The 27,667-nt window shown below is 37.3% G+C and overlaps 1 protein-coding gene and 1 long non-coding RNA gene across 3 annotated transcripts; one reads left to right on the top strand and one right to left on the bottom strand.

Annotated features, from left to right (window-relative positions):
* Positions 1-77: 77 nt before the first annotated feature.
* LOC309492546 lies at positions 78-6,011 on the top strand. 2 transcript variants are annotated; one of them, XR_014203565.1, is made up of 6 exons: positions 78-311; positions 547-657; positions 753-798; positions 1,465-1,529; positions 4,084-4,185; positions 5,646-6,011. It is a non-coding gene; the product is annotated as an uncharacterized lncRNA (long non-coding RNA). The 2 variants fall into 2 exon arrangements; XR_014203564.1 differs by lacking the exon at positions 4,084-4,185.
* A 4,770-nt stretch (positions 6,012-10,781) lies between these two features.
* Positions 10,782-27,417, bottom strand: LOC309483518 (aerolysin-like protein). The gene is made up of 4 exons (XM_082149404.1): positions 27,262-27,417; positions 26,571-27,000; positions 14,080-14,228; positions 10,782-11,996 (listed from the first exon to the last, which is right to left on the bottom strand). Exons 2-4 carry the CDS (start codon positions 26,981-26,983, stop codon positions 11,032-11,034), a joined length of 1,527 nt encoding a protein of 508 aa, XP_082005530.1. The 5' UTR covers positions 26,984-27,000; positions 27,262-27,417; the 3' UTR covers positions 10,782-11,031.
* Between the last annotated feature and the right edge of the window lie 250 nt (positions 27,418-27,667).

Here is a 27,667-nt window from a genome sequence, read left to right as displayed (position 1 = left end):
CTGTCTCTTCGAGTTGTTTTGAGCATGATTGGTTATTCAGACTGTCATCCAGGAATCTGGCCAATGGCAGCTATGCGTGTGTGTGTGTGTGTGTGTGTGTGTGTGTGTGTGTGTGTGTGTGTGTGTGTGTGCTGCTGCTGCTCGGCATCTTCAGTACTAGCCTCCTTCGGTTCTGTGGCTTTTACATTGTTTAAAACATGGATTATTTTGCATCGTACTGTTACATTTTTATTTTGAGCGAGTTGCGGGATGTAAATGGACAACGAATTTTAACAACGTACGTGTAACGGACATATTGCAATCTGCGGAAGGTAAATAACTATTTTATATAAAAATACATTCTGCTACATCAAAATATATTGTGTTAAATTGAGAAGCTAATTTTAAATGCGGTTAGAGCAATATCGATATTATGTCAATGTTTCAGGCTGCATGTGTAGCCTAAATATTGTCAGCTAACTTAAGTTAGTTTTTGATAAAAAAATAAACCTCAGCATAGTCTGAGCTTTACAATGAGTGAACTGAGAACATTGTGTCTTTATACAGAGAGGAACTCGAACCACACTATGAAAACTAGACTTTTGAATATTGTTGATCGCGGGATATCGGCCTACCGTCAAAATGATGAGTCATCATCATAAATATGTTTTTGAGCTGGTGAGTAAAATTTTGCAAGCTTTTGCAAATGTCTCTTTTAGTAAGTAAATACAAATAGCTAATATTGCTGTATGTGTGTGTTTCCCATTATCCAGGAATTTTGGGAATAAATATTATCCAGCCATACGATCTTCAGTTGCGGTGAGTATTGTCTAGTAAAATACACGTGAAATAGAGGCAGAACCTATTTTTTTACAGTCTATGGGCAGAACATGTAAACTCTGCTCAAAGGCACACTGGTCCAAACCCTCCAGACAATATTTTACCTGTCTTCTTGATATGAGTTTACGGGCCTAGCTGACCCAAACATAAATGTCCTTTCAAAATGAAATTATTTTCAAACCTGTATGACTTACTTCTGTGAAACACAAGAATGTTGGGAATTAAACAACATTGGAACCCATTTTATGGAAAAAAACAAAACAGTGAAGTCATTTCTCAAGATATCTTAATTAAGGTTATACAAAATAAATTCATACAGTTTTGGAACAACATGGAGTACCAGTAAATAACGAGAGAACTCTATTTTTTGGATGAGCTGTTCTTTTTAGGACATGTTCCCAGGGTCCTTTGCTAAATTAGTCATGGTTTTTATTATAGTAAACTGTAGAAACAATGTTTTTATGGTGGATTGATTACAATAATTTATTACCATTTAGTTAGTGTAGCAAAACCATGGTTAATGTTAGTAAGGGTTCTCCAGATTTATATAGCCTAACACTTAAGGAAAACATAAAAAATGGTCCTATGTCACCCAGATCAATAGTCTGTTAACACACATTAACACACTTTTTAAATTTTCTTAAGATCAAGCATTGGACCAATGTTTACGGAGCAGAACAGGCACCAACAGAGAAAGAAGTCCATTACTAGTAAGTATCCAGTGCATTTTATAAAACCGTAGTCAATTTTAAAGGCACAATGCACTCCAAAATAAAAATTATCTCTTTTTTTCTCCCTCGTGCCAGATTTATATCTGTCCCAGTCAGATTTATATCTGACTTTCTTTCCACAGAGATTTTTAGAAAAATTATCATTAAAGAGAATCATATAAAGAGAAATGTGGGAGGAGCTTGAATTTATTGCCTAGCCCTGTTTGTTTGAACCGCGAGAGCCGTCAAAGCTTATGCTACTCCTACGTCATACACCGACAAGAGCCTTTTATAGTCTACACGTCGGACGCAAGCAACTTGCAGTTTTGCCCCCACCAACAACGCATAGTATTGCATACAACGGTGCGTCGCGTATCAAAAACTGGGACGACACATTTTGCTACGCATAGATGGATAATGGCGGCCGAAGCGTAGCCTTTGCAGGCGCATATGCGTATCGATGCGTTGACTCTATAACTCTTTGGGCGTAATTAGGGTTGTTGTGCCGATGGACGATATCATCGTCCATCGTGATGGCTGACCGACATCACGATGGAGAGCCACCATCGTGATGCCACGCCCCCCACCCTGTCAGACCAGCCCAGTCTCACGGCAGTTCGTTTTCGTGTGTACACCAGTGGTTGGGAACCTATGGCTCGTGTGGCTCGCAAGGTCTCTCACCCTTTACCAACAAACGATAAAAAAAATGAAGACGTGTGTGTTCAGTGCTGTTCGCGAGTGTCACGAGTCACCACAGCAATCAACCAAACGCTTACGTTTCTGTGGTAACCTAACTTAACAGTTACAGCTCCTGCACTGGGATTCAAGCAGAGCAGCTTGTTTAAGGTGATGGCGAAATTCATTTTAAAACAGCAATGAAAATGTAAAAGTAGGCTTTATAAACTTTAATATATTGAAACGGGTGCTTTGCTGTGCAAAGAGAAACATTTCACCCGTTGGCCGCTGGTACTTTCACTTTTGCCGCAGAGACCCTTTATGTGCTATAAATGTATCGTATTGTTGATAATCCGCACAGATTTCAGTTGACGATTATGTAAAGTTCATAACAAAACATGAATGAGAAAGAAAAGAGCAGGATGTGCTATTGAAAAGAAATATTAAAAGCACGATAAGTCGCGAAAGAGAACTGAATTCTACTGACAGGATGGTGCGCGCGCGCTCCGAGCGCAACATAGTAGTCTTTGTCTTCGGTTGCGCGCCTGAACGGCCAAATAAACATAGAAATATTTCAAAATGCCAAGCCGAGTATCCCCGTGGCGTAAACACAGTAGATGTAAGTAGCTACAATGTGCACTCTCCCTGTCTCTTAGGAGACCCCCCCCCCCGACGATATCATCGTCCATCGCGATGTTTTACTGTAAACATCGTCAACTGCCAATTTAGGGGACATCGCCCAACCCTAGGCGTAATTTTACTTGCATATGGCTGTCTGCTGGAAGCTAGTTATTTAAGTCGATAAAGTTATAAATATGGTAGGGCTGGGGGAATTAACACGTTAATCTTCGCGATTAATTTGAGATGCTTAACATTTATTCATTTAGCTGACGAGTTAACGAGTTAAAAAAAATAACGCAATTAACGCAGCACTTTTTTTGCCTCGTTTTAATGACTTCCTGTTGCGGAAAAGGCTGCAAAATATGCCGTCCCGCCCCTCCGTGTTCGGAAATCAGGTTTTATTCTCGCGCAGCTTTCATGAGCAGGTCTTTTCCGCGCCGCGCTCTCCATTCCGTGTGTGTGTGTCGGCGCACTGACACACACACACAACAGTGAGCAAACATTGAGCTCTTTGCTCAATGTTCTGCTCCGTGTTTGCGCTGCGCGTTCTGCTCTGTCGTTAACGGCCCAAACGCTCCAATCATGTACCGATCATGCACTGGAAAAGCAAAGTCAAATAACGTGAAATTTCTCAGTAGTAGACTTCTGTGAAATAGCCCTACTGAGCTGGTATAGTCATGCTGGCAACAATGGTAAAATTACCTGCTCTGATCACATGCTCTTGTAATAATAGCTTTGTAGGACTATGTTTTATTTTGATAATTAGTAAAAAAAAATATATAATAATAAATTGTTAAATTGATTATGTTGATTGATTATTGAAAATAATAATATATTGATATATTGATGTTTAATATTATTTGAATACAGGGCTATTTTCTGTTTCTTTTTTCCTTTTTGTTGTTTAATGAGGTTATTCTAAGTTTAAATATTGATGATTACAAGCTTGGGGGAAATGCAATTAATTGCATTTAATTACAGCAAATTGTGTAAATAATCAGTTACTTTTTTTAATCGATTCCCAGCCCTAAAATATAAAATATGGATATGTTTCTTACACGAACGCATCACTTCGCTTCACCTTTCGCCTTTATTAACCTGCCAGAGCCGTGTGGAGTACTTTTATCATGGATGGATGCATTTTTATGGACTTGTCAAAAAAATCCCACAGGGAGCTACAGAATAAGAAATCTTTGAAGTCCACTTTTTTACTGTCTGTTTCCATCAGTAAAATTACAGTTTTTTTTTTTTTTCTCAGAATTGTGAGGCAGGAACACACAATTGCAAGAAAATATCAGAATTGTGAGCTGTCTTTTTTACTCCCCTCAGAATTCACCCTTCGAGGGAGTTTGATTGACAGGTATTTATTTTTTACATTTTTATTTTACAAAAAAATATTTTTTTCTACAAAAATTACACAAATTAAATGTTGAGACTTTGTTATCAAAAGTAACCCGCTCTGTCTTGTCTCGGCGTTTAAACGTTTCAGCGTTTTTTCTGTGATCCGCAATGTATTTTTCATTGCGTGACAACATGATGTGTGGCGTGAGAGCGCCATGGCTTGTTGGACATAGCAACAGTAACTAAAGGGGGCGGGTCTTTGCAAATTGCATTAACCATGGCTGCCTGTTAATTATCACTGGACTACTTCACTCTCGCATCTCCCAAAAGTTTTTTTTGTTTGTTTTCTTGATTCCATTTTAATGGTTTAATTAAATTGCTATAACCAATTATTTAAAATGTAATGATTTAAGCAAAACGTTCTTCAAAGGTTAAACCAAACTTTTATTTGACGGATTGCCGTGTAGACCTTTGAGTCTCTCTGTGTTTTATGATATGATGATAGTTTTTCTCAAATGAAGCTAAAATGCTGCTGAAGTGACTCTCAGAGCGGCTGTATTGATGAAGTGCATTAATGTTCTCATATAGAAAAGACAGCAAAAAAAAAAAAAAGCCAGAATTGCTTTTTTTTCTCAGGTTTTACTAATTTATCCTGTGATTCTGACTTTCAAACGGCCAATTGCGAGTTTATATCTCGCACTTCTGAGAAAAAAAAGTTTGAATTATTGTGAGTCGCAATTACCTTTTTTAAAAATTGTATTCCATGGCGGAAACAAGCTTTCATATGCACAGACAGTAGCTCACATTTAACATGCAGATTGTGCGCACACAGAAACCTACTGGAGCACAAAAAGTTAGTGTCAACACTGTCCTGTGATTTCTCAATAAGAAACAGAAGTTATAGCATATATTTCTTTCTGCTTTTGAAGTAACTAAAACTTACAGCTTAGCTAATAGCAAAGAGACGATTCACAGGTATGATTAAATCACACTAGAAATTGTTCTATAGCCAATGCATTCAAATGCAGTGCTACTTTATCTGTATCTGATTTAAAACAAGCAGGAATCTGTAAGAAATGTAGCCTAACAATCCATAGACAATATAACTGATGAAAATGAGCTGTTACGTCAGAGCAAAGCATCGTGGGCAGTGCTGTGACATGCTGCAGCTGTGCTCAAGGCGACCTGAGTTCGAGGTTCACACTTCTCAAGCCAAGTTTGTAGTTTGTTAAAATAATTTAGCCTCTAGTTGTGTTATTAACATGTATATAATGGATTAAGTATATGTTTTAAATTACAGAAACAAAATAGATACTCATAAGGTATCATATTTATACTTTTAAATAAACTAATCTAATTAATTTCTGATTAATAATTAGGCTGGCTAATTTTGAAAGTTTTCAAAGTCAATATTGCTTGTGATCTTAATATGTATTTGTATTATTTTTGTTTACACTGTTGCATGATCTTCTTTTATAGGCTATGAGGAAAAACTCTACCATGCACACAGAGAAAGGAGCTCAATTCTGCTAACTGGGAGAGCAGCTGAAAAACTAGAAGAGAAGAACAGTAGAACACCTATTAATGCAGATGACTTTATTTTTTTTCTGCAAGAACCAAGACAAGCAAAGACTGATGATGAGCGCTCTGAGCAAACAGCACTCAAGACGTATGATTGCACATTGGACTTTACTGAGTTCTTCATGTAATGTTGGGCATCTACTGTACGCAGAACTTCTAATAATTTATGTGAATGCCATTCATAAACCTGTTAGATTTTTGTTTTATTTTAGAGATTAATAAAATTGTATGTTTTAACAATGTTATAGCTAAGCATTTTTTATGTTTAAGAAAACTTCCCACTAAAAACTTTATAAGAATGTTAAGTAGTATTTTTAAGAGTATTTTTAGAGAATGTTATCCTAACTTTTAGAAGAACATTCTAAGAATAAAAATAAAACTTCCTGCTAAAAACTTTATAAGAATGTAAAGGGATAATGTTCTAAAAATGTTATGATTAAACCTTTATAGAAGGTCATCACAAACCATTTTTAGAGTGATCTTAGAGAATGTTATCCTACCTTTTAGGAGAACATTCTGGGAACTTAAATAAAACTACCTGCTAAAAATGTTATAAGAACATTAGGAATAATGTTCCAACAATGTCATCACAAAACATTTTTAGAGTGTTCTTAGAGAATGTTATCTATACCTTTAAGGAGAACATTCTGGGAACTTAAATAAAACTACTCAATGAAAATGTTATAAGAACGTTAGGAAATAATGTTCTAACAATATTATTATTAAACATTTTTATAATGTTGTAAAAAAATGTTATCTGAACTTTTAAAAGAACATTCTGGGAACAAAAATAAAAACACCCCCTGAAAACTTTCTAAGAACGTTAGAGAAGAATGTTACACCTAAACATTTTAATAATGTTTTTAAATAATGTTATCCGAACATTTAAAAGAACATTCTGGGAACAAAAATAAAACTATCCGCTTACAACATTATAAGAACGTTAGAGAATAATGTTATAAGAATGTTATTACTAAACATTTTAATAATGTTTTTAAAAAAATGTTCTCTAAACATTTAAAAAAACATTCTGGGAACAAAAATAAAACTACCCGCTGAAAATGTTCTATGAACGTTAACGAATAATGTTATAAGAATGTTATTACTAAACATTTTAATAATGTTTTTAAAAAAATGTTATCCGAACATTTATAAGAACATTCTGGGAACAAAAATAAAACTAGCCGCTGAAAACTTTCTAAGAACGTTAGAGAATAATGTTAAATGAATGTTACTACTAAACATTTTAATAATGTTTTTAAAGAATGTTCTCCAAACTTTTAAAACAACATTCTGGGAACAAAAATAAAACTAGCCGCTGAAAACATTTATAGAACAATACATGCTAATGTTCTTAGAACATTTTTAGAACAAAAAATTTCTAGCTGGGATGAATGTTGGATGCGGTTATCCTACCTGCTCTCAGGGCGTACCAGGCCGGCGATAGGTATTGCCGTTTTGTTTCGGCTTCCACCAGAGCTGCCTGTGCCTCATTTACCGCAGTCATGTCTGCGAGGCCCTCACAGTGCTGTTGGAGGAGAGAAAACTCACACCCATACTTGCCTGTATCATGAAGCTGCAGCAAGGACTTTGGCAGTATGCGAGGGGGGACAGGGTCTGTATAATGTTGATAATAGTCCTCCATCCCCGTCAGACAAACAGCCTTGCTGTGTGTGTGCAAAACGCATAAAAGAGGAGACAGGTCAGAAAGTGTGGGGTTGTGTTCACATGAACTCAAGTTACCAGCACGGGTACGAATACCCGGCCTGCCTTTTTCTCCACTGATGCGCCGGTCCAGTTCTTTCCGTTGAGCAGCACCAGAGGTGAAATCAATTTTGTGGGCCACCTCCGCTCGAACCTTGTCCACATAAGAGGGCATCATCCAGTACGCTGAAACATCTGTAACCGTCTTGGTCCCCTGTATCCTCACTGCTGCCTCGATTTTGAACAGCAAAGCCCCAACATGGGTGCAAGACTATCCTCGCAAGCGCTGAGGATAACCCATGGCTGAAGTGGAGGTTCATTCAGCCGCTGGGAGTGCATAACCTAAAAAAGAAGTGACCTAAGAGTTCAAGTTTAAGCATTCAATAAGAGTGAGAGGGAATGTCTCCTCCAGATGTTGCACAATTACAGCACACAAGTGTGGCAGCAAGGAGGGATGGGATGATGACACAACTGCTGCCACTCCCTCCTTTAAATTCATTCATTTAGCAGGTGCTTTTAACCAAAGCCATTTACAAAATCAGGAATAACATTCAAGCTACAATGCAGAGACCTCAGTGAGCCATGGCTGTCTTGCACACAGATCAGACTGAAATATTTGAGCACTATTGTGTTTGACAAAAGTTTTTTTCTACGAAAAATTTTTTTTTCTAAAAAAATATTTTACTACGTTGATATTCTACTAGGTTAGTTATTAAAATATCCCTTTAAATCAGGCCCACCAATCAGACGAGGTCGACGTCACAACCGGAACGAACTTCAAATTAGGAAGTGAGGCGTCTAGTTTTGGTGAACGGTGGGTTGTGTCTGAGGTGAATGTTCGTCAATATTATACCGGATTACAGAACTACCGGACGAAAACAGTGGATTATTGCACGTATGATAGGTGAGTAATTACTCCTGAAGTGTAACAAACCCACATAGACAAGCTTCATAGCTCACAGAATCTGACAAGTGTGTGTGTGTGTGTCACCACTGATGCTTGGTTAACTTTAACGTTACCTTAGTGCGAACAATTGTTTTCTCCGCGTTTACTTTGCAGATCTGCAGATCTTGCACCCATCCATTAGTGAATTGCAGGTGAGCCTCCAGTGACTTAAAATGTTTAAATTGATCGGAGGTGTAAGCGCTCACTCCACAGACCAGGTAAGAGAAAATATCAGGGAAACTGAGGCTTGGTAAATTTTCATAATTATTACACCAAACATTGTGTTCATAGGGATCGATTCCGCCTATAATCTAAATTTTTTTTAAGTACCGTTGTTTGGCTTCATTATGAAGTTTGTCCATATATGGTATAGACAACTTTTTTTTTGTCACGGTCCATAACTCTTTCTGGAGACCGGCCGGCTACGCTATTATCTTTTACAAACCGGCTTTTGCGTTGCCTCTAAAATGGCCGTCGTTACCCACAATGCACCATTCCATAACATCTACGCCCGAGCTCTATTGTGAGCAATCCTTTTATAAAGTGTCAAACATTTGAGATAAAATTATATATTTTTAACTTTTAGTGTGGAGCTACCATAGAGACGACTCACCCACAGCAGTTCTCTTTAGCTCTGCTGCTGATTGTTCAAACACAGTGGGCTACAGCGCCACCAGCGCAGCCAATAGGAAGCACAATCCCATTATTGCAGGATTTACTTAAAGAACCCACAACCTATAACATTTATCTCGTTACAATTAGAATAACACGCCCCTATATATTCAAGTCTCCGCTCCCCCCACGCCCTCATTTTACGCCATGGACACACGGAAGACGGCAAAGAAGAGAAACTTCTTTGAGAAAGAGAAAGCGAAACCAGGGAAGTGGAAAGAAACAAAATTGATTTATTATTAATGACGCTTATTGTTATTTAGAAGAAGAATGTCGTTATTATTATTATTATTTGTATTATTATTATTATTATTATTATTATTATTTAAAAGAAGAAGAATGTCATTTTTATTATTTTGTCAGTCTGAATTATTTTTTTGGTCATTGAAAGCCTTTCATTACTAAACCCAGTCCGTGCACACCTGCCAGGCCTAACCCTGGCCTAACCATCGTTTCAAAGAATATACAACGGTGAGCGCGTCGAGTATAAACGCCTCGTCCGTTTGGGGAGGTGCGCGCGCAGTCTGCGGAGACTCGAGCTGCGGAGCCAGGCGAAAGTATAAACAAGGCTTGAAACGTCAGGTAAAGCGCACAGGATCGCAACTTAAGGAATACATATGCCTACAATTCAAATGCTTTGGTAAAGTCACACAATTTAAACATTGAAGTCCATGTTGCACAAAAATAAACACTGAAGTTTATAATTACTATGTTGTTGTTTTTTTAACAGTGGGTCATAATATATCATATCTTTTAGTTTGTCAGTGCGTTTTGTGGTGTTAGGAATTGTTTTTCTGCGCATTCCCGCACTCAAAACGTGCGTACACCACCTCCTGAGCTGGCGTAGGATTTGAGCGTGCCGTACGCCAACATCCATATTGATAAATCTCAAAGTCACCGCGGTTTTGGGTGTACGCCAGGTGTACGCTGGAAATTTGGTGTACGCACTTTTGATAAATGAGGGCCATTATAACCAGAGCCGGACAGTAACGGAGTACATTTACTTGAGTACAGTACTTAAGTACAATTTTGAGGGATCTGTACTTTACTCGAGTATCATTTTTGGGGAGTACTCATGACTTTACATTTGAAAGGCAAATATTGTACTCTTTACTCCACTACATTTCTATCCATAACCGTGAGTACCCGTTACTTCTTTAAAAAAAATAATTAAAAATAATAAAAAAAAGGAAAAAAGAAACATCTCGGAAACCCTCAATTTGTTGTTTCCCTCTCAAACGTGATTGGATTGTGCAGGCGCCACTGATTGGGACAGCCTATCAGCAATCACCTTCAGCTTTCCGCCAAAGTCAACTCCATGGTCAGATTTAGATAAGAGACGAAACCATGGACGAAACAATGGATGAAGGCCGACGCGATGACGCGACAGGTCCATCCCGGGAATGTGCCAACCCGTGGCCCCACCTCGCCAGACTATTTCAATTTTCGGAACAATTTAATGATAGTTTTCGCTTCAAGTGTTTGCTGTGTTTACCAATGTAAGCACTGTGGCAGTAGTAATGCAATATTTAGAAAATGTACTCTTGTACTCTTGATACTCAAGTACTTTTAAAAACAAGTACTTCAGTACTTTTACTTAAGTAGACATCTGACTGTAGTACTTTTACTTGTACTTGAGTAAAATTTAGCAAGGGGTATCTGTACTTTTACTCAAGTAATGAAGCTGTGTACTCTGTCCGCCTCTGATTATAACAGAATCAGTATCTGGAGATTATTTTAAATTGATTACACAAAGTACGAAGCTATATGAATATTTTTGTATTGATATTATATAAGGTTATTTGAAAACAACAAATATTGAATATATATATATTTCCCTTGAACACCCAAACACCGGCCCAAAAATACAATGAGGCCTGAATGTAAAGCAACTGATACATGATTGACAAAATTAGAAGTAATCAAATAACTTGTGCATTACATGTGCAATCTGTCTTGACATTACAGATAAGAGTCCTTGGTATCCACTTTGATATCAGTGTAAGTGACGCCTTTGTATGTGCCCTTGGTTCTATATGCAAACACACTGCCGTTCTTGCAGGTCATCTTCACTGTGCCAGTGTAAGGCAGGTCAAAAGACGCTCTGCCAATAGTGATGGAAACATGCAGCTTCTTCCCTGGTTGCACATCTACATTTGTAGTCAGATTTTCGGTTCTCTCATCTGTGTTCTCACGACCATAAGTGCTTTGAATTCCAATGGTGACACTGTATCCTGTAGTAACTTCAGAAACCCCTGGAACCCCAGCCTTTACTTCCATTTTAAATGTTGCAGATAAACTTGCACTCACAGACCATGAAGATTTGTTATTTATTTTCTTTGAGCTTTCAAGTTTTTGATGTTGTGTGGCAGAGGAGTTGTTCCTGAAAGTGAGGGATTTGATTTCTTCTACTGTCACCTTTGGTATCAGTTGGTGGAGAGTGGGATAGTGGACATCGGTGAGAACTGTTGATTCAATTGCATTGAGAAACATGAATCCCATACAGTCAATGTCAGAACCACCTCTTCCTACAATTCCCAAACAATATCCAGAGCCGACATCCATGGGATATTCTGTTTTTAAACCCCAGCTTGTCATCTTTGCAAAAAACTCTCCCCCCAAACTGGTCTTGAATTTGATGGCTCCAAGACGTGTTCCTGCTCCGTTCCCCCACAGGGACAGTGAGGTGAAACACTCACCAGGTGTGAACTTGAACTCTTGATACGGTCCAGAACCTTCTCCAAAAGTTTCAACTCTCCCATCTGAAAGCCAGACCCTGACAGCCTTCACCTGCCATCCTCCCACCCAGACTCCGATCTTCTCTAAACTGGCACCGTTGTCCACCCCAGTAAATGAGAATGCACCACCTCCGTTTCCACCAATTAGCTGTAGATTCATTGTGTCGGACATCTTGGAATTAAATAGATCTGAAAGCAATATCAGATAAGAATTAACATCAGCTTTAAACTTTAATGCAGTGTTTCCCAACCCAGTTTCTGTAGACACAGCAACAGTACACGCTGGACTTCTTTCTTAATTGACCCATCCATTTCGGGTCTTGGAGTATCTACTAATAAGCTGACTTGAATCAGGTGTGTCTGAATAGGCAAGCATGCTAAATGTGCAGTTCTGGCATTCCTCTGGGAACAGGGTTGGGAAACATTAGCCACTTTTCCACTGTCAGGCCAAATGGATCTGTCATGTTGTGACATCGCCACTCAGGATTGGTCACTTGTCTGTTGTCTGGCTCTCTGTAGCTGGCCAAGTGCCCTATTTGAGCATAGTAAACAAGTTACTAACAGAAATATCCAATCATCCTCCGTAACGCAGTGACTATATTTGCATATTATACGTCTGTAAAACTCATGTGTTATAAAGGCAATGACTGACACATTTGAACACATTGCAAAGAGTGCTGGTATCAATCCCACATGGAAAATGAAACCATATCCATACCGGCTGGGCCAGATTGGCACGGAATGGAGCAATTAAGCACTGAGAACAGTTTGGCTGATGGTGGAAAAGCGGCTATTGTTGTGTAGTCCTGTGGTACAGCGTATCTATAACACGAGTTCATGCTTTCATTTGGCGTACTCTTCAGGCAGAAATCAACTTTTACATGCATCTGATACACAATATCCAGGTCAGTTTAATTTTTATTTTTTTTTCAATAGTAAGTGGAATTATTAGGCTATTAGTATTCTTATTTCTCTGCTTTTAAACTTTGGTTTAAGAAAGAAATAGCATATTATGAAAGTAAATTTAATTTAATAATGTTACACTCCCAACCTTGTGTCTCCAAAGCTTTGTTAATTTATTCTCCTCTGGTGGAAGATATTAACATGTTTTCTCTAAAGCCCGAGACACACCAAGACAAAAGCTGTTGTTGCCTCTTGTCGGCTGTGTCTTCCCTTACGGAACAAAACTCTATGGAATTATACTGCAAAATATAATGCAATATATTACATAATACATTTCCATATATGGGAAACTAATGCTTATATTTTTCAATATAATGGAATATATGTATTGACCATGCTGGCTATATATTAATAACATATTTATAAATTAAGACAAAAATAACATTACATGTAATATTAACAAAAGGTTTCATCCTTTACATATATTGCATACATGTTTTTATGTATACTGAAATTGCGCCAAAATTCAGAAATCTTTGGGAGATATCAAAGAACATGCATTTAATCATAGCAAAAGTAAATTTCTTTCTTATGTTAATTTTTCATCTCTATTTTTGGTATTTATTTTAAATTAGACAAATCTGATAATATTTTAATCTACAATATGTTATTTAACAGTTGATATGGTTCTTTAAAGTGACCCTATTCTGCTATTTTAAAGTTTCCTAATGTTGTTTTGGAGTCTCCTACAACAGGTTTACATGCATCTTTCTCATAATATACAGAAAATATTATAGTTTGTCTTGTATATTTTTTTGATTAGATCAGATACCATTTTAAGCTGTCAAATGGTTATGTTACATAACATAGGGGAGAGCGGGGTAAGTTGTCACACGGGTAAGTTGTCACACTGTCCATAACTCCAACACTAGAGGCTCTATCTCAAAAATCAAATAGCCACTTTATGTGACTTCTTCTTCTATAGTCAACTTCCTGTTCACATGTGGTCAAGATCACTGTAATCTGAGGTTAGCACAATTTTCTTATTTTTCTGCTTAAAAAGTAAAAAAAAATCACTTTACACTTTATGCAATGCAACTTTGTTAGGTATGAATGTTTAAAATTATTATTTTGCACAAAATAGAGGAGACAGTAACGTGTCTTTTGGTACTTTAGCTAAAGTGATATGTTGAGCTAAACTTGAGATTTAGCCAACATTAGCTCACATGTCAATATGGGGCAAGTTGTCTCAATGACTTTGGGGCAAGTCGTCACATGTGATAACTTGCCCCTGTACAAATAAACACAGCCCCAGCACCAACCCTGTCCTGCCTAGCACGCCCAGTTGCTTCTGCTATCACCAGCTCACCCTTACCCAGCAATGCTATTGCTGACAGTGGGCTACCAACTCCAGTGGACATCCGGCCATATCCAAAAGATGGCCCCCGAAAACCAGCCAGCAAAGGAAGAAAACGACGCAAATCAGCAATACTTACTGACACGCCAGTGAAGCAGCAACTAGAAACAGAAAAGAATAAGTCTCAATCTAGCAAAAAGCTGTTTCAAAAGAAAGGGAAGCAGAAATCTGGACCTATGAAAAACAAGGCAGCTACATTTACATTTAGTCATTTAGCAGATGCTTTTGTCCAAAGCGACTTACAAATTAGGACTAATAGGCATTGTTCAGAGTAGCATATGCGTAAAATGTGTAAAATGCAACCATTGGGCCCATGATGCTTGCACCTCAGGCCAGGCAATTTATGTGTGTCAGAATTGTGACTCTGGAGATGAGTCCGATTAGTCAGATACAGGGCATCTGTTTTGTTCAGAGGTTAAGTTAAGCAGGTTATCTGCAGCATTCCATTCAGTTATCAGGATCTATGTGCAAGCCATAGAACGTTTGAGTTTAAAGTTCAAAGTAAAGTGGTTTTGCCACTTAATTGAAATGTGCATTATTTGGATTGAAATAATTGTTTTTCCAGGTTCTCCAGGCACCGATGTTTATATTTCCAGTTCTGTTTTGAGTTTAAAAGTTAAAATCAATATTCACAATTAAGTAGTTGTGTTCTTATTTTTTAGATAATCTAGTGTGACAACTTACCCGCCCTAGTGTGACAACTTACCCGCCGATGGGGCAAATTGTCACAAGTGCACACTCGCTATTCAACAGTCTACAACTCCGTAATGAGATAAGATATGAAGATGTTATGAATACAACATATGTGCCCAAGACTTCCTTCTTTCATTTGGTATGAGATTTATACCATTTTGATGTATGGTGCTCAGTAAATGTTAGACAGTGTGAAAAGTGTGACAACATACCCCGCTCTCCCCTACTTAATGTTACAATGAACTCCACCTATGGGGCATGTTGTCACATTTCACTTCCATTCTATCGGGGTATATCAAGAAAAACGTACACACTGTATTAATAAAATAAAATCACATAATTGTACTAGATATGTGTGAAATTACTGTGGGAAAAAAATAATTCTCTGAACCCTATAACTGAACATTAAACATAAACTACCAAAATCTTTCCCTTTACTGAAAACTACATAAAATAACACTAAAACCCCCTGTATATCAGGCTGTCCACCGCACACTAACCTGAGGCCCATTTCCAAAAAAAAAAAGGTTTAGAAAAGAGAAAAAACATTTCTAAAGAGAGTTTGAAGAGAGAGAGAAAAAAACGTTTTTGAAGTTCAAAAACTCTCCTCAAAAACTTTGTTTCTCTCTTCAAAACTGAACTCAACACAAAACATTTTCTTAACAAGCTTGTTCTAATTAATAGAGAAATATGTGGAAATTGGTGTTTTACTCAAAGTTGTAAATACAAAAAATATACAAAAGAGTGTCATCAGAACAATGGATGCAAACGCTGTTCAAATAGCCTACTTTGTGTGTCTGAAATTTAACTGAATTTATTAAATAACTTGAAACATATTTTTAACAAAGCAGCTAACAGACATCACTGCAGTGCAGGACAGTACAGTTACTGGCTGTTCAATTAAGCAACATGCAGAATATGATCAGTGTTTCTTGTTCTTCTGCTTGACTGAAGCACAGGCTCTTCAGTGCTGACACACAAAACTCACACAGAAACACTTTAAATACTACTTATATGTCTGTGATTTGAAGTGAAGAAGAAAAAGAGTTGTGCATAAAAGTATTTAAGACAAACAACAGAAGTCAAATGTAATGAGGTTTGGTTTTGGCCATTTTATACAGTATCTGATATTTACAGTATATCTTAACATGAAACATACAGAGGTGCAGGATTGTTCATGGATTATTAATCTCAGCATATATTGGTGTGTTTTAGATGTGTTTTGAGGGTAATATAATCAAATCAAACCAGATCTCCTAATACACTATATCACTGCCTCTTAATCTCTGCTTCTCTTCCTTCACTGACACTTCTGAGTTATCGTCACATAAACTCTCAGATATTCATCTTTCCTGATTACTGAATGATATCAACTAAATAAAGGAAACAGATTAGAAATGTGCTAATGGACATATAATAAATCTGTTCCAGAAATCAGGAGAGTCCAGTAGAGATATAAAGCTGAATTGACTGTTATCAGAAAGCTCAGATGTCTCCTGCTCTTGAGCGTCACCTGGTGGACAGTGACCAGCACTACTGTGATTCTAGAGCTCCTGCTTCTCTCTTTTACTTACTCTTTATGATTAATGTAATCCATTTTGAACTACATATTATAATAGATGTATAATATAAATGTAATAATAAATACATTATTATAGTATAAGTAGCCTAAAAGGTATTGTAAGAACTGATTTTCCTGCTTTTGTGCAGCTGCTTTTGTGCAGCTTTTCCTGCTTTTGTGCAGCTTTTCCATCGCCACTTCTGTGCTTCTCACAGAAAATGGAAGAACTGGTGTATGCTGGAACCAGACTATCCCACTCTTTTGCTGCAAGCCCCCAGATACCAACCAAAAAACGACAGGCACCACAACCAAGGTACCAAAGCCTGCACCAAAGCCTGCGGGCCCAGCTCGCCCTCCCCCTCCTGTGAGAGCTCTTCGGCCTCTGCCACAACGCCAGGGCCCACACCCTCCTCCATCTGCTCGAGGTGAACCAAAAACAACTGATACCACCTCTCAGTGATATGTGTCGGGTCCCCGCTCTGATAACAGTAACTTTCTCAAATGTTTACAGAACCCAGTGTGCCTGTATCTTTCTCTATTGCTGTTCTATTACAAGATAGAAAGTCTAAGGCCTTCAATAGCCGCACAGCAAACCCAACTAATCTGGTGCCTATTACACGTCAAACTAATATTGCTGTGGGGACAAAAAGTAAGACTGTTAAGTTAGCACTTTTAAACATTCGCTCACTTAAAAATAAATCACTTCTAGTCAACGACTTAATAACCACAAACAACCTGGATTTTATGCTTCTAAATGAAACCTGGCTAGAAGAAAGCTGCAGAGCAACAATCCTCAATGAAGCAGCCCCCCCGAACTTTACTTTTATGAGTGTCTGCAGAGCTGGTAAGAGAGGTGGGGGTCTAGCTGCTCTTTTTAGAGATATCTATCAATGTAAGCAAATATCATTTGGGAATTACTTGTCTTTCGAATATCTGGATACTGTGTTAAAAGGTGCTCCACGCATTTTACTTATCATTATTTACAGGCCTCCAAAATACTCTCCAGCCTTTGCTGAGGACTTTACAGAACTGTTATCAACAATTACCTCAGAGTTTGACTGTTTTGCCATTGCTGGAGATTTTAACATCCACATAGATAGTGCAGAAAATAATATGGCAAAAGAAATCAATACTGTTTTAAAAACTTTTGATCTGACTCAGCATATACATGGACCCACACACAATCGTGGACACACTCTAGATTTACTTATCAGTAAGGGTCTAAACATTTCATCGATTGTTATTAAGGATGTAGCACTGTCTGATCATTTCTGTATTTTCTTTGATATATTGATCTCTCCTGCCACTGAAGCTAGATCTGTGTCTGTTAAGAAGAGATGCTTAAATGAGAACACTAGTGTACTATTTATGAAGGCTATATCCTTAACACCAAGCATATCTGCAGACTCTGTTGATTTTCTCCTTGATTCTTTTAACTCAAAAGTTAAAAGTGTGATTGATGATATTGCTCCTGTGAAAGTCAGGAAGAAGAGTGGCAGACAAAAAGTACCTTGGAGAAACTCAACAGCAGTGCAAAATATGAAAAGACAATGCAGAAAAGCAGAGCGCATGTGGCGGAAGACAAAACTTGTAGTCCATTATAACATCTACAAAGACAGCCTTCATGCTTTCAGTATGGAACTAGGCAAAGCTAGACAGACTTTCTTCTCAAATATTATAAACAGCAATTTAAACAACACACGCACTCTTTGTGCTACTGTAGAGAGACTGACAAACCCCCCAAGCCAGATTCCCAGTGAAATGCTCTCAGACAACAAGTGTAGTGAGTTTGCTTCTTTCTTCTCTGAGAAAATCAATAATATCAGAAAGGTGATCAGCACATCCTTGAGTTGCCCTGGGGTCAGACAGATCAAACCACCTGAGAAAGTAGTTACTATGTCTGATTTCAAAGAAATTGATGGCAAAATTTTGGAAGAAACCGTACAGCACCTTAAAACATCAACCTGTGCTCTTGACACACTTCCCACATCTTTTTTCAAAAGTGTGTTAAACAGTTTAGAAGCAGATCTTCTAGAAGTGGTAAATGCCTCACTTCTCTCTGGGAGTTTTCCAAACTCCCTTAAAACTGCAGTTGTCAAGCCCCTCCTGAAAAAGAACAATCTGGATAAGACCATATTAAGCAACTATAGGCCGATCTCAAATCTTCCTTTCATAGGCAAGATCATTTTTCAATCTGGTTTCCGACCGCACCACAGCACAGAGACAGCGCTCATAAAGATAATAAACGATATTCGCTTAAATACTGATTCAGGCAAATTATCAGTGCTGGTACTACTCGACCTCAGTGCTGCATTTGACACTGTCGATCATAACATACTTCTTGACAGGCTGGAAAACTGGGTGGGGCTTTCTGGGATAGTCCTAAAATGGTTCAGGTCATACTTAGATGGGAGAGGTTATTATGTGAGTATAGGAGACCATAAGTCTGAGTGGACATCCATGACATGCGGAGTCCCTCAAGGCTCAATTCTTGCGCCACTCCTGTTCAACCTGTATATGCTCCCAATGAGCCAAATAATGAGAAAGAACCAAATTGCTTACCACAGCTATGCAGACGACACACAGCTCTACTTAGCCCTATCGCCTAACGATTACAGCCCCATTGACTCCCTGTGCCAATGCATTGATGAAGTCAACAGTTGGATGTGTCAAAACTTTCTTCAGTTAAACAAAGACAAAACTGAAGTTATTGCGTTTGGAAACAAAGATGAAGTTCTCAAGGTGAACGCATACCTTCACTCTAGGGGTCAAACAACTAAACATCAAGTCAGGAATCTTGGTGTGACACTAGAGTCAGACCTTAGTTTCAGTAGTCATGTCAAAGCAATAACTAAATCAGCATACTATCATCTAAAAAATATTGCAAGAATAAGATGCTTTGTTTCCAGACAAGACTTAGAGAAACTTGTTCATGCTTTCATCACCAGCAGGGTGGATTATTGTAATGGACTCCTCACTGGCCTTCCCAAAAAGACCATAAGACAGTTGCAGCTCATACAGAACGCTGCCGCCAGGATTCTGAGCAGAGCCAGAAAATATGAACATATCACACCAGTCCTCAGGTCTTTACACTGGCTCCCAGTTAAATTTAGGATTGATTTTAAAGTATCTGGTATACAACTGGTATTACTGGTATACAAATCATTCAATGGCCTTGGACCTCAATACATTGCAGATATGCTCACTGAATATAAACCCAACAGATCACTCAGATCATTAGGATCATATCAGCTAGAAATACCAAGGGTTTACTCTAAGCATGGCGAATCTGCTTTTAGCTATTATGCCAGCCGCAGCTGGAACCAGCTTCCAGAGGAGATCAGATGTGCTCCTACAATAGTCACATTCAAATCCAGACTCAAAACACATCTGTTTAGCTGTGCATTTACTGAATAAGCACTGTGCCACTGTTTCGTCCGACTGTTTGTACTGTACTGTATTTTATTTCTATTTTTCTAAACCGTTTTTAATTATTCTTATTTCTTTTTATTATTTTAATTTCTTCTATGTAAAGCACTTTGAATTGCCATTGTGTACGAAATGTGCTATATAAATAAACTTGCCTTGCCTTGCCTTGCCTTTTATCTAAGCTGAGATAAAACTCACCCTGCAATAAAGCAATAAAACACACCCTGACAGAAGATCGCAAAGAAAGAGCACAGGACATTGTCTTGTCCAAACTTTTCTCCTTCCTTATCTCTGCATCCCCCTCTCCCTCCTCCTTCCTCTCTCCCTGAGTCAAGTCACCAAAAGTTCACTAGATTGTCTATATATCACATATGGTGTATCTTGTGAATCTATTGTTTTTTTCCTTTTCATGTTTGGTATCATTTTAAATGTCTCAGTGCGATTTGTAAAATGGTCTTAATTTCATTGCAGTCATTGGTATTATGAGAAAGATTGAGAACTTAGGAGAATCTTGTTCTCCTCTTTGGGTGATGTCTCTTCAAGATATCTCCCCTCTCCCCCGAAACCAGGTGTTACCCCCTGGGGTACATGGATTGACCCAAAACAACTCTGTTCTGGTCTGGGTATTTAAGGGCAAGTGGCAGAGCAGTCTTTGGGAACCTGTAACCAGGAAAACCCCCATACAGTGCTGTGTGTCTCTGTCAGGAATGCATTTCTTACTCTTGGAGTAATATTTGAGCAAGTGATGTCATGTATTTATTATTTCTGAATTGACTTTTAATCATTTCCTTGTGTAATTGGCATGATACATTTTTACCTGATAAATAAATGTTACATCTTGATTTATTCTGAAGATTTCTGAAATCATTATTTTAGTAGACTATGAGGAGGCTGGCGCTACCGCAGCTCCGTGTCTAGGATAGGTCAAACTAAAGGCATATGAACGGAGCAGTAGCACGTCATCTGAAGACCTTTAGATTTCTGTCTATCATAGACTTGGCAAGTTGTACGGAAGTGGCTAAAATAAACTACACTCTTTTGTATGAGTGAGCAGTAGGCAACCGACTTAAGAGGTATTAGCAAACCCTGCACCCTCTGATCAAGATCAGACTGGCGAGGCTGTGTCCGTGAGATCCACGTAAACCCGGGGCGTGTGACTCTGTGCGGCATCGGGTCCCTTAGTGAATGATTAATTGAAAGTATGGATACTCAGAATAATCAAAGATCTAAATTAATTCAAAATCAATATTTATGATTATTTTCTAATAAGAAACACAATCTAAATTTGATTATCATTTGAAATTGGAGTCAGATTAAGCGTAGAGATAAAGTAATATTGAAAATTAAATCCTAATAAATAAAGTGAACTTCACTGGAGCGCTGAAAAGACACACACGCATTATACCTTCGCCCACACCGTTGAATTCCTTCATGGGCCAATGGGTGATCTTTACAGTATAAAAAGCAACATAATAACAAACAACGCAACGTTAAAGTTAAGTAGCCTAAATATATAGTAATATAATATAAAGTTATGAAACTTATAATATAATATAAAGTTATGAAACTTCACTTTGCCCTCAGCCAAAATGATTTACCAGGGAACAAATTATAGATTCACGAGATCGCCAGTTAAATATTACACAAGACACTACCTCCCCCAGGTAAGATCAGTGTTTTTTATTAAAGAAGAGAGTCGTACTTTTACACATTTGATGTATTCAAAATTACTTTTTAAAACAATGTATAAAATTTAAGAACGCTAAATCAACAATGAAAAGTTTAAATTGCATTTTCTAAAAGTTATCAAAAATGTGTTAAGTGTTAAAATGACATCAGACAAGTGCAGTCCTGTTTTCTAACATTAAGATGTTAAAAAATCAATAATTTACAGAAAAGTAAATGCAGTCATTCACACAGTATTTGTGAAACTGTTACATTTTACATAAAACATAAACTAGTTTAAAAACATTGTTACGTTTTTACATATCCATTGTTAAAGGAGAACAAAAACTCTTATTATTACTATCCGGCTCAAAGTTTAAAGAAGTGTGTAAAAGAGTTCCTGGAGCAGAGTGAAGAGCGTCCACACACTCCAGATGTGTGTCAGGAATGACAGCTGTAAGGTCTGCACAGGGCACTGGCTCCACCCCTACCCTTCCACACCAGGTAAGAGGATTTTAGGTGAACACATTCCCACGCTGCAGCTTCGAGAAAAAGCGTCTGTTCACTTCAAAATCCAGTCTTAAATGACATATACAATAGCTGTCCCATGCTGTGCGCAGGCCACACCCACCAAACACACCCCTAAAAGCTGATAGGCTGATTTAAATGTAAGGTAGATAGCTATGACCCCATGGAGTGAAACTATATGCAAAATAAGATGAGATACACCCTGTGTTTTTGTCAAATGAGAAAGTTGATTCTATGTATCAGCTTTTTTACTACTTTAATTAATTTTACTCTATGCAATTTATAACTGTATCATTTATCTCTTTTTATTTCCTTTTATAAATGTTTTAATTCTCCTGGGTTTTATTTTGTGATTATTTGTATACCATTCTATGTGAAGCACTTTGAATACCCTTATGAAATGTAACATATAAATGAACTTGTTATGCTTTGCTTTGCCTATATGTCACAGACAAAGTTATATTTAATTGTTTTTAGACCAAAGACTTTTAAGCATATCTCCTCTACCACAGCTAGTTCCCAACACACACACACACACAACAATGTGCTTTAAACAGCAGTAAGATCAGGCTGTTGTTTTTTATTAAAGAAAGTTTTGTTTTTCACATTCATTTGAAGAGTTCAAAATCACATTTAAAACTTTTTAAAATGATGTATAGGCCTACAGTTAAAATACAAAATGTATAGGCAAGTATTTAAAACGTTATCAGAAGAAGTGTAAAACAAGTTAGAGTAGCTATGTCTTTCATGTACAATTTGTAAAAACATCAGAAAAATGGGTAAAATTTCAAACACCCGTGTGCATTAACACATGTCATTAGTTAATTTTGAAATGTTAGTTAAGTTAACAAATATTCACTGAATTACTGATTTATTCACTCTTCGATAGCATAATTCAGCTCTACCAATGAAGGAATATGAACCATTGTTTCAGAATGTGTTTTGTTTTTTTTTTGGACTAAAAAAATATTGAAACTATGTGTTTTAAACTTTAAAAACTTGAAATGTACGTGGTAAACAGTTTTTCACAGGCATGTAACACTTTCACATACAACTTAAAATTTTGCCGACCGTTAAAATACAAAGTTTTAGTACTATTCATGCATTTTAGGTCATTAACAGAAGAAATGTAAAAACAAGTAAAAGAGTTTTTACATACAGAGTTTTAATGTATTCCCTTTACATACATTATTTAAAAACGTTAAAAGCAACAACAACAAAAAAAGTCAGTGTTCTTAAACCAACTTAGAGAATGTATTTTACTTAGTTATTTTAAAGATATCAGAAAAAAAGGGTAAAGTCCGGTTCTAAAACTTTTTAAGCCTGATCATTTGAACATATCAAACAACAGCGGTTAAAAATACATCAAGCGAATATACAAAGTTTTTCCTTCACATACAACTTGATGCAGACCTTTAAATCACAGGCGTGACATCATCTGACTCTAAGGCTGATTTCCTCTTCAGTGTTTCCTGTTCTGTCCAATGACAGGTCAGATAACATCTATGATGAGAAGTGCATCGATCTGCTGTAGGACACAGTTTCGATGCCCTGAGGTTTGAAGCAGTGATTCTTTCATGCTTTACGGTGATTTATCAAGTTTTTCTGCACATAGGGGTTTTTACCTTCACTAATTCCCTGTATAAACTTGCAGAAGGAAACATGAGAATGGTTGCATATTTTCAGTTATGAAGTCACAAATCTGTGGAGATGGCTGCTGTATCAAATTTTACTTGTTTTACAGGAAGGCAGAACTGCATTCCCCCGCCACCATCGTAATCTGAAACTGACACCCTTGTCCTTGATGTAATCTGCATGACACTTGGGTGCATTCTCTGGAAGAATATCTAAAATATTAATCCGTTTGTGTTGGATTACATGAATGAAGAATATTTCATGATTATATATTTTAGTTGTTTATTTATTTCTGTGTAGTTTTTAGAAATGATGCGACTTCATTAAAACTGACTAAATCTGACTAAAATTTGTGCATGAATTCGTTTAGATAATTGATTAGTTCAAAATAAACATTTTAATTCACAAAGATAAACGAATTAGCCTGGGAAAACCCAGACATTTTCCGGCAAATTTAGATTTGCTCTGGAAGTTATAGTCTGGCAAAGAGCCCATTCAAGCCCATTTCTAATGCCGTCGAAATCGCGGCACCAATCTGAAACGTTAAGGCGGGCTTTACACAATGACGATCGCTCTGATTGGTTTTAGGTCTATCCAATCGCGCCCAGAGTCATTTGAGCGGTCCGTTGGTGAAGCGCAACTTTTAAATGCATTATTATATTCAAGTTGGAAACACATGAGGACAGTGGACATGAGGACATGAAAGACCCACTGGCAGATTAACGTGCTAACGTTACTTCATTTCTCTACGAAACGGTAGGAAATTAAATTAGATTTAATAGAGGATTTTAACTGTGACAAGATGATTGACAGGGCAGTTTACGTGACAGGATGCATGCGACAGATCTGTCTGATAAAGATGACGAAGTTGTATGTCCCAAAGCTTGCCTACTTTTTTGCTGCACATTCGAAAGTAAATACATTTTCTTCACAAAAAGAGTGTATACTTTTATGGCGTAGTGTACCTTAGGCCCAGCTGCACTACTTCCTGAACTTCAGCCAGCTCCTTTGTTTCCTGTCTGCCATTATTGGACAAACTGATTAATCCAGGTGTGCCTGACCTCAGTAGTCACAGCAACAATAATCAGACACACCTGGATTAATCAGTTTGTCCAATAATGGCAGACAGGAAACAAAGGAGCTGGCTGAAGTTCAGGAAGTAATGCAGCTGGGCATAAAGCCTATTGGGACGCAGCATAGCTTATTAGCTTTACACGATGACGATCGCTCTGATTGGTTTTAGGTCTGAGGCATTTGACGCCATTTGACGTTGGTGACGCCCCTTTGGAAATGATTTGTCTATGGAGCTTTGCCAGACCCTATCTCAGTTACTACTGAGAATGGTCTGGTTTTAACCAGGCTATAAACGAATAGGATATTTTCAAAAACAACAAATGAGTTGGAAAGAAAACTGATTCACGATTTTGATCTCTTTCTCATGGTGATTTTTCTCAGTGTGTTTGACAGACCTGAACACACACACACACACACACACACACACACACAGACTGGTGACCTTATCAAGCAGTGTCTCTGATCACAGTGTTTGACGAATGTGTAAAGCGTGTAATCTTTGAAAATGCTTAATGTCTGATACAGGTGAAGTGAATCGAGCAGACGAGATGTCTCAGTAAGTGTTTCTTGTTCAAAGTTTTGACTTTATCTTTATTAAATTATAATCAACTGATCATTATCCATATGAGAACATCATTTACAAGGTTTAATTTGTTAACATTAATTAACTAAATTAGTTAACATTGATAATATAATACTTGTAGATACTTTAAGCCAAATATTTTTACATAGAACATTCTATTATTATCATTGTGCATTTTTAAAAATATTTTATTCAACACCCCAAGCATGAACGATGCATAAAACACATGATTCTAGTTCAGTGAGTTGAACTAGCGCAGGTTCTGCCAGTAAAGGACACTGGTGTAACGTTAGCAATGATGTACATCTGAGACGGAGAGAAGTTATCAAGAGAAGGACATAAAAACTAGAACACAGCCTCTATTAGCCAATGAATTAACTAATGTTAACAAAGGAGCCTTTATTGTGGAGTTTTATAGTGTTGTTAGTTTGCTATTGTGCAAAAGCACAGCATGACAACAATGTGCATAATGGTTAATATAATATGTGCCATTTGGCTGTTAAACCATATAAAATTGGTCATGAATTTATTTTAAATTATATGTTACCCCTGGCTCAATTTATTATTTTTATTTTATTTTATTTTTTTCTGTTTATTTTATTTGCTTTTTACTTTACATGCTTTTACTGTCTTTTTTGTCTACTCTTTATAATTACATTATTGTTGTTTAATTCTGTTTTGAGATGTAACTATGTATTTGCTGTTATATTTGTTAAAGAAAATAATAATAAAAGAAGAAAACTACAGAGGGCATTTTTTGTACGGCTAGAGCGTCTGACTTTATCAGTTTTCACATTGGGAATGACAGGAGGAACAAGTGAAACATCTAACATGATCAAGACTATTGAGAAGATCATCACACATTTCCATAATAGAATCAAACCAATGATTCAACATCACACAATTGATAACACCATTGAAGAGATGGAGATGTATTCTGTTCACAATAATGCAAAACCTACAAAACATTGAATTGTACTTTAAACTGCTAAAATTGGGAAAACTGCCAAAACTCTCAAACTGGTTGGGGAACTAACTAGAAGAATCTCAACTACATTAGTTTATCTTGATCATTATAGAATCATCAGCAAACGAGACAAAGGCAGAATCATTTTTTAAATTTATTAATCAGATGAGAGAAACAGCTGTTACATTTCAGAACACTTTGGATGAGGTTAAAAGTGCCATTGAACATATTAACAAATCAGTTTAAAATCTGTTTAGAAATGATTGAACAGATCTTGAATTATCATCATCTGGTATTATTTGAGAAACATGAATCCCATGCAGTCGATGTCGGAACCAGATCTTCCTACAACTCCCAAACAAGATCCAGAGCAGATATCCATGGGATATTCATCTGTTAAACTTCTGCTTGTCATCTTTGCAAAAAACTCTCCATTCTTATTGGTCTTGAATTTGATGGCTCCAAGACGTGTTCCTTCTCCGTTCCCCCACAGAGTAAGCCTGGTGAAATGCTCATCAGGCTTGAACGTATACTCTTGATATGGTCCAGCTGGCTGTCCAAAGGTTTCATTTCTTCCATCTGTAAGCCAGACCTTGACAGCCTTCACCTTAAAATCTCCCTGCCACACACCAATCTTCTCCAATCTGGCACCATTGAGTTGACCAGTAAATGAAAACGGACTACCTCCTCCACCACCAATTGTAGACAGAATCAATGCCATCTTTGAAGAAATTAGATCTGAAGAGTAAATATCAGATTAATATCAGAATTAACACCAGATATCTAAATCAGGTATGTTAAAGTCTCTTGTGCATGAATTCTACTCAAATACTTTTTTATTCTTATTCCATGATTAACATAAATTTTAATTAGCTTTTTTTTTTTCATTTTCACACATATGTTTCACAATTTGTTACTAGTCCTGTATTAACCTCCGACAAAGTTTCAAGCCATTGGCTACATGAATTTCATCTTAAATGCTCACTGAAATATACTCACATGAATGACTTTAGCCTGAAGAACTCAAGAATAGCTCGTCTGGTACAAGTCAGGAAGATGAGTTGTGTTTGACTGAGATGTGTTTGATTGGGCTGCTGCTTAAATAGAGCTCCAAAGGGGACGGGCGGCACCTGATGTGCGGTTACAAGTGACAAAGAATTATTTAGGTTATGCAACCATACCTGTCAAGTATCCCGTTTTGGCCGGGAAAGTCCCGTATTTTACCCTTCTTTCCCGCCGTCCTCCCGTATTAGTATTTTCCCGTAAATCTCCCGGTTTTTAACCTGCGTTATTAAAAATTAAAAATAGGCTACCCCGGGCCCGGGCAGAGTAAAAAAAAAAAACATTCCTAATCTGAGTCTGTCAGTAGCCTCGCGATAACTGCCACCTGCAGTAGCCTACTACA

This window comes from Leuciscus leuciscus, assembly GCF_965113295.1.
Source record: "Leuciscus leuciscus genome assembly, chromosome: 2".
Lineage (NCBI taxonomy): Eukaryota > Metazoa > Chordata > Actinopteri > Cypriniformes > Leuciscidae > Leuciscus > Leuciscus leuciscus.
Note: the sequence above shows the minus strand (reverse complement) of the source record. Positions and strands in the feature narration are given on the sequence as shown.

Excerpts from the sequence above, each read along its gene's own strand:
- LOC309483518 (XM_082149404.1), bottom strand. The coding sequence starts at position 26,983 with ATGGCATTGATTCTGTCTACAATTGGTGGTGGAGGAGGTAGTCCGTTT. Across the intron at positions 14,229-26,570 it reads ATCGACTGCATGGGATTCAT|TTGCTGCTTCACTGGCGTGT; the intron begins GTTTCTCAAATA and ends TTCTGTTTCTAG. Across the intron at positions 11,997-14,079 it reads AATAGCATTGCTGGGTAAGG|ATCTATTTAATTCCAAGATG; the intron begins GTGAGCTGGTGA and ends TATTGCTTTCAG.